The sequence below is a fragment of the Canis lupus genome, chromosome 1 (assembly GCF_011100685.1).
Source record: "Canis lupus familiaris isolate Mischka breed German Shepherd chromosome 1, alternate assembly UU_Cfam_GSD_1.0, whole genome shotgun sequence".
NCBI classification, from domain to species: domain Eukaryota; kingdom Metazoa; phylum Chordata; class Mammalia; order Carnivora; family Canidae; genus Canis; species Canis lupus.
In genome coordinates, this window is record NC_049222.1 from 117,527,507 (window position 1) to 117,535,478 (window position 7,972).

Consider the following 7,972-nt stretch of genomic DNA (forward strand, 5'->3'; position numbering starts at 1 on the left):
GCCTGAGGTGTCTAAGCTTACCCTCTCCTCAGAGTGTATGCAATCAGGACAAGAGGAACAGGACTAGATTCAAGAACAAGAGCCCTGTGCTAGGCTCCTGGATGTGCACTAAACACACGTCCCTTCTTTATTTTATTATTTTTTTAAAGATTTTATTCATTCATTCATGAGAGACACAGAGAGAGAGAGAGAGAGAGGCAGAGACACAGGCTAAGGGAGAAGCAGGCTCCATGCAGGGAGCCTGATGTGGGACTCGATCCCGGGACTCCAGGATCACACCCTGGGCCGAAGGCAGGCGCCAAACCACTGAGCCACCCAGGGATCCCCATGTCCCTTCTTTAAAGCTCACGACCACCCAGTGGTGTGTCCCTGCTTAATGGGAAACTGAAACTCCAGAGGGGAAGCCATGGCTCAAGGCCACACAGGGAGCAAGCAGCTGAAGCCCAATTCCCACTGATCTAAGCCGAAGTGGGAACTGATTTTTGTGGATAACTGAAAAGTTCAGGCTGCAAGCCCAGCTGAGCTAGGAACACACACAGAATCTCCATCTCTCAGTTCTGTCCACTGGTTTGGCTTCTTATCTAATGGTAGCCCGAGTGCCCCTCAAAGCCTCTAAGCACCCCACCAATTGAGCAGCCAATACAACAGTCACCCTTCCCTTACAGTTCCCACCAAAGTCCCCAAGCTGGCTCCCTTGGCCAGTGTCACTTGCTTCCTTGGCAGCTGCTGTCAGCCCTGCCTGGATCATGTGTACTGGAAATGGGGGAGGGGTGGGTATCCAAAGAAACCAGGGAGCTGTCACCAGAAGGGGGAATGGACAGAGGGAGGGAGGCAGGAAGCTGCAGATCCTGAGACCCCAGGTTCAGGGAAAAACCAGAATGCAAACCTGGGTCTGTCCTGTTTCCGCACCAAGTCTCTGTCCCAACCAAGGAAGAGCCATGGTCTCCCCAGAGTCACTACAAACAGGGTGGGCAGAGTCCTGCCAATGCTAACCCAACCGACTGGGTAATGGAACAGATCTGTGCCATTCATTCATTCATTCATTCTTTCTTTCAAAGTTGAGTGTCTGCTTTGGGTCAGTTACTGGTCAAAGACCAGGGCTATGACAGTGAACATGCCAAGCTAAAAATCCTTGTCCCCATGGGGGTGGGGCAGACACTCTAATGGAGATCGGCAGTAAATAAGAGGACTAGGTAAAATGTTATAGGTCAGATGGTGATTAAGCACCAAGGAGACAACGGAAGTAGGCAAAAGGAAAGGGGACACAATTTAATTAGGGTGGCTGGAGAAGGCATCAGGGAGACAATTAGGTCATGATGTTGTCATTATGTGATTATAGTAAATTGCAGTGAGGAAACAAGCCCCAGGACTCCTAGAGTAGTGCTAAGACAGATATAATGTGAGGCACAAATATAATTTTATTATTATATATTTTTTAAAGGAAATAGAAGTTTACTGACTACACAAGGGAACAGTGGGCAGGACAGGAAAGGAGACTGTCCACCAAGAGGCGGTGGTGCAGGGCTCTAGTTACAGGACAGAGTGAGGCATTATGGGAATGTATGGCATTCTCCCCTCTTGGTAACTGGGCCTGGTTGAGGGCACCCACTGGTTAGGGAGGGCCTATGATTATTTCCAGGGGGGTTGCTTAATGAACCTTTTTGCATTCAGCTTGGGGGCCATAGTGGGCCCTTTTGCCTTGCTCCAGTTTTCATTGCTCAAGCCTGTTGCCTAAAAGCGGCCTCTACACCGCCCACCACCAGCATACCCCCAAACCCCCGTCCTGATGGACAATGACAAATCTCTGGCATTTGGGCAGAGTAGCTGCCCAAATATCCATCTTCAGTAGTTGCTTTAATTTTCAAATTTCAACTAAATAAGGGGCGCCTGGGTGGCTCAATCGGTTAAGCATCTGCCTTCAGCTCAGGTCACGATCCCAGGGTCCTCCGATCAAACCTCACATTGGGCAACCTGCTTGGCAAATAGCTTGCTTCTCCCTCTCCCTCTGCTGTTCCCCCTGCTTGTGTGCTCTCTCTCTCTGTCAAATAAATAAAACTTTTAAAAAATTTAAAAATTTTAAAAATTCCTTAGTCCCTAATCACATTTTTAAAAAATTTATTTATTTAGGTTATGTCTACATTCAGTGTGGGGCTTGAACTTACGATCCCAAGATCAAGAGTCATGTGCTCTTCTGAGTCATCACATTTCAAATACATCCCAAGTTGCTCCCCATTATCATACTGGACAGTGGAGACAGGAAGGAAGAGCATTCCAGGTAGAGGGGAAAAGTGCAAAGGCCTTGAGGTAGAAGTGTGCCGAGCATGGGGGAAGCCAATGTGGCTGGAGCATGAGTCATGAAGGGGGAGTGTGGGAAGAGATGAGGTGAGAGAATGATGGGGCCAGATCAGGTGAGGCTTCTGATCTGTGTTAGGTCCCCCAGACCACTACATTTTGTTTTGTTTTCCCAACTTTAATATGATACTTTTTGAACTTGTACAAAAGGAGAAGGGACACTATTACAAGTCTCTATGGAATCATCACCAGTTCTAGTCATTATCAACTTAGAGCCAATCCTGTTTAATCCTCCTAGGCACCCACTCCCCTCTCCTTAGATTACTTTGAAGCCAATCCTAGGCATCATATCCTTTTACTCATGAGCAATTTGTGAAATCTCCAGATCAGGATTATTATTTTTTTAAGATTATTTATTTATTAATGAGAGACAGAGTCAGAGACAGGCAGAGGGAGAAGCAGGCTCCATGCGGGGAGCCAGACGTGGGACTCCATCCCGGGTCTCCAGGATCACGCCCAGGGCTGAAAGCTGTGCTAAACCGCTGAGCCACCCGGGCTGCCCTAGGACTGTTTTAGAATCAAATCACAGTACTTTTATGCTCTAAAGAAAATCCTAGTCATTCTTCCCTATCATTCATATCCAGGGCCATCCAATGCTGTCTGAGGGAGGGAGCTGAGCAAGAGTGGTGGTAATGTGGAGTGCCTGGCTGCCTCAGTTGGTAGAGCATGTGACTCTTGATCTTGGGGCTGTAAGTTTGAGCCCCATGTTGGGTAGAGATTACTTAAAATCTTAAAAAAAAAAGTGTTGGTAACCTGCTGGTGTGGCTAGTGGCTCCTCATCAGGTACTGTGAGTTTCCCAGACTTCCCCCTACTTGTATTCTCTCTAATAGATAAATAAAATCTGTTTTTAAAAAGATGCATAGTCTCAGAAAACAGGCTTTACAGATTTTAAATCTCTTGTAAAAATGTGCCCTGTGTATAAAGATCTCTAGTGCCCAAATATGAATGACCACTGACATTTAATTTTTTTGTAACTTTGTTGCAAATTGCTGAAAACTTTTAAGACTTATTCAGCAAACTTCCATAGACCCTTTTACCCAGATTCACCAAATGGTAACATTTTACCAGAGGTGCTTCACCACTCTCACTCTTGCTAATATATTTATTTATGTACATATATTCTAGACCCATTTGAGACTATGTAGACATGAGACTCCTTACTCCTAAATACTCTGTGTATAATTTTTTTTTTAGATTTTATTTATTTATTCATGAGAGATACACAGAGAGAGGCAGAGACATAGGCAGAGAAGAAGATTACTCGCAGGAACCTGATGTGGGACTCGATCCTGGCACAGGGATCCTGCCCTGAGCCAAAGACAGATGCTCAAAACAAAACAAAACAAAAAAACAAAAAAACCCCACAAAGACAGATGCTCAATCATGCTCAATCAGGCGTCCCACTTTGTATATAATTCTTAAGAACAAAAGCATTCTCTTACACTAGAGTACAGTTATCAGAATCTGGAAAATCAACTCCATTGAATTTTTTTTTTTTAAGGATTTTATTTATTTATTCATGAGACAAGAGGGAGAGAGGCTCCCTGCAGGGAGCCTGATGTGCGACTGCATCCCAGGACCTCGGGATCACACCCTGAGCCTAAGGCAGAGACGCTCAACCACTGAATCACCCAGGCATCCCCATTCAATTCTGTTATTAATCCACAATACAGACTCCAAATTATCCGTCAGTCCCTTATAGCCACTTTCTTAGATCAGGAGATTCCTGTTTGACGGGGCCAGGGGGTTGAGAAGCACTGACCCTGTGCCTTAGCAGAGTAAACTATTACACAGAGAGTATCAACCATGTGTAAATATTGGCATACTCTGAGCCAAGGACTTCAGGAAGGTTTCTGTGGGACATGATCCCAAGAGACAGGAGTCTCTTGGAGACTCCTGGAGTAGGGGGGAGTGAGACAGGCTAGGGGGCATGCCAAAAAAGATGATTCTGGGAGACACCCAGGTGGCTCAGTGGTTGAGTGTCTGCCTTTGGCTCAGGTCGTAATCCTGCGGTCTTGGGATCGAGTCTTGTATTAGGCTCTCTGCCAGGAGCCTGCTTCTCCCTCTGCCTGTGTCTCTGTGTCTCTCATAAATAAATAAATTGACTCTTTTTTTTTTTTTTTTTTTTAAAGGTGCTTATGGACTGGTAACTGCTGTGGGCAACTGGGCACAATCCCATAGTGGGACTGCTGAGGCACCTTGTGAAAAGACATTGCAATTGTCTCACCAAACAGGAAGGCTGCTGCACTCATGCAGTGACTGCTGTCCTTTCACAGGCTGAAGGACTACCCCCAAGGGTGTTAACCCATAACCCCCAGAAAGCCTTCGGGCAAAGGCGCAGAGATAGACTCAGGGCAGGAAGCTGGCAGTCTCCTGGGATCCCACTTCTTCAGCTCCAAGTGGACCCAACTAGGCAAGAGGGTCACGGAGTTCGGACATCATTTGCTGCCACGCCACATATTTAATCCACTGTAACAGCTACATGAGGGAGGCCCTAGTATGATGCCCATTTCACAGATAAGGGCACTGAGGAACAGAGGTTAAATCACAGGCCCATGATCATATGGTCAGTAAATGTTGGAGTTGGGATCCAAACTTAGGCATTCTAGGTCCAGAGTCCATGCTCTTAATCACCAATGACCTACAATCTCCTCCCTCGAATCAGGCACTCCCCTCTCATTCCCTCTACCATACAAACTCTACCCATCTGTATACCTGGGTAGAATGTCTCCCCTCCCCTCCTGACCCAGGTCACCCAGCTCCAGTGGGAACTTGCTCACTACCCTATGGCTCTGCCAGGAGCTCCCATCCTGGAGCTTCTTAGGACTCAAATCCTCAGAGCCAGGAGTGAGCAAGAGGGAGAGGTGAGTGATACAGGGCTGGATGGTAGGAACCTATCAGCCACTTCATGACTTTGGCTTTTACTGAGGTGAAGTCAGGGATGCCTGGATGGCTCAGTGGTTGAGCACCTGCCTTTGGCTCAGGGCCTGATCCTGGAGACCTGGGATCAAGTCCCACGTCAGGCTCCCTGCATGGAGCCTCTCTGCCTGTGTCTCTGCCTCTCTCTCTGTGTCTCTTATGATTAATAAATAAAATCTTAAAAAAAAAAAAGGGGGGGGACAGAGAGAGATGAAGTCAGACCCAGATTAACAGGAACACCATGATGAAAAAAAAAAAAAAACCTGGGATCCCTGGGTGGCGCAGCGGTTTGGCGCCTGCCTTTGGCCCAGGGCGCGATCCTGGAGACCCAGGATCGAATCCCACGTCGGGCTCCCGGTGCTTGGAGCCTGCTTCTCCCTCTGCCTGTGTCTCTGCCTCTCTCTCTCTCTGTGACTATCATAAATAATAAATAAAAGAAAAAAAAAACAAAAACTGAGGCTGAAGAGAGATGAGCAAGCCGAGACAGCTGTAGTGGAAACCAGGTGTGCAAGCCACACAGCCTATGCTCTGGGGGCACTCCAGGTGCCTGCTGGGACCCTGCCTTTCTTTCCTCCAGGCCCTTGACCACACTGGTCCTCCTGCTTAGAAGCCTAACCCTACCATCTGGGAAACTCCTTATAATTCTTCAAATTTCAACTCCATTTCATAACTCTTGGTGCACCTGCTTCCCCTATGGGGATTAGAGCAGTCATGTTTCTCTTCCGTCTATCCTCTCATTGGTCAGAGGTCTGGGCTCCCCTCCTCTTACCAATGGCGTTTGCTAAGAATTCGTCTGCTTTCCATTTACGTAACCGACATGGTGGCAAATACAGTTCAGTGCTGCAAAATGCAGTATCCCAGAGAATGTCTAGGGAAGATCAATACAGGGATAGGGGAGGAGGTATGCCTGGGGTCTATGGGGCCATCTCTCCTCTCCCACCCCGGGCCTTGCTAACAAAGATCCTAGCGTGTATCTGAGGCTGGACTCTTCAGCCAGGTTTGAGGTCCTCAGTACTGCCTCAGGGGTTACTAGTCAGGTCTCCTCAGCTCCACCATTTTCTCTCCCCTCTCACTACCTTCTATTAGGGGGTCAACTGGGGTTTCTTTGGGGTCAAACCAGGGTGGTCCCAAACCAGGCAGGTCCCAAGGATCTGCCCAGGAGCAAGAACTAGGCTCCTTCAACCAATTTTCTAGTCTAGAGGGCTCCAGCGAGGAAGAGACAGCTCTCCACACCTATCCCTCCCAGAGAGCCACTTCCTGGTGTGTGAGGCCCTTTCCAACAATCCCCAAACATGTGAAATCTTTAAGACCATCAACAGGGAAGTAATCACATCCCCAATTTTATTCTTTTTGTCCAACAGTCCTGGAAGAAGGGTGCAGGAGTCAGCGTTCCCCATTAGAACTATCGAGTACAGGTCTTGAGGGGTCATTAGTTGATCAGAGGAGCTAAGATACCCCAGCCCCTTCCTCCCAGGTCCTAGACTGCCTCAATTAATGGGAAGAAAGTTTTCCAAAGGGGGATTCGGGGCTTCTCACCATCCATCAGGGTATCTTCTCAAAGTTCTCGGCAAAAAGTCTGCTCTTTTCAGAGTTAAACACAAGAGAGGGGGGCCCGGGGTCAGGAGAAGGGCGTCTTCTGTCTGACGGCGGGCGTCCTGGTTCCCCATGCTTTAGGGTTAAGTAGCTCTCAGCTTGACACAGCTCAGCCAGCCGGCAACCAAGCCGCCCCAAACCCTCACGGGGAGAGTTCGACCCGTTATCATGGATCGGGCAAGGTCAGGCACCTCTCAGCATCCATCATCGGGGTCTCTAGGACCTCACGTCCCGAGGAGGGCTCTCCAATTCACCCAATCCATCGAGCTGGTCTTCTCAAGACATCTCCCCTTCCAGCAAGTGGGTTCCCTGGTCCCCCCACGCAGTCAGGAGGGCCCCCGCTTCCCCTGTGCTACCGGGTGAGCTCCTCGGCCTGTCACCGCCCATCGGGAGGGGTCTCTGGTGACCCCATGCTGTCGAGGGGGCTTCTCAGACCACCACCATCGTCAGGCTGGGCTCCCGAGGCCCCCGCGCCGCTGGACTCCTCGGGTGGCCCCTGCGGGCGCACGAAGGCACCCATGGCCTTGGCGTGGCCCGAGCGTAGCAGCTGCAGCTGGCGCCGCCCGCGGCGGTACAGGTACTCGATCCGCAGCACGTCGGAGCGTGGCAACGAGGCGTGCTGCCGGAACTCGGCCCGCACTCGCGCCTCGGCGCCCGGCTTCCCCCGCCCAGCGCGCAGCAGCTCGCGGTACAAGCTCAAAACTTGCCTCTGCAGGCGGCTGGGCCGGCTCATGGTAGCGGCGGGGCCGCGGGCGCCCGCAGGCGACGCCCCGCGAGCAGCGGCCCAGCGACGCCCCCGGGCCTAACGGCCGAGCCCGGCAACAGGCACTTCCGGCCCGCGCACTCCCAGACTTCCGCCTCCTCCTTCGTTGTCCCATTGGCTGTCGATGCAGTTACGTCACAACGCTGCGGCTCAGGGGCGGGGCTGCTGGTTCCCAGGCCTGCCCCGCGGGGAGTCCGTGTCCTTGAGCCGACTGCGCGGAGGGGGAGCGGGGCGAGGCGCTGGGGTCAGATTTTGGGTCGGAAGGGACCAGGATCCCGACCTCACTCCCGGACCCTGGGAGACGGGGAACTAGAGGTTGGGACTTTGCGTCCCCGGGGCGCGGG

General features: G+C 50.5%; 1 protein-coding gene across 1 annotated transcript; it reads right to left on the reverse strand.

Moving 5' to 3' along the window:
* Window positions 1-6,586: 6,586 nt before the first annotated feature.
* On the reverse strand, window positions 6,587-7,692 carry SDHAF1 (succinate dehydrogenase complex assembly factor 1). Its single transcript, XM_038529240.1, has one exon. The coding sequence runs from the start codon at window positions 7,596-7,598 to the stop codon at window positions 7,242-7,244; it is 357 nt and encodes a 118-aa protein (XP_038385168.1). The 5' UTR covers window positions 7,599-7,692; the 3' UTR covers window positions 6,587-7,241.
* Window positions 7,693-7,972: the final 280 nt, after the last annotated feature.

Coding starts and splice junctions, on each gene's coding strand:
- SDHAF1 (XM_038529240.1), bottom strand. CDS start 7,598: ATGAGCCGGCCCAGCCGCCTGCAGAGGCAAGTTTTGAGCTTGTACCGC.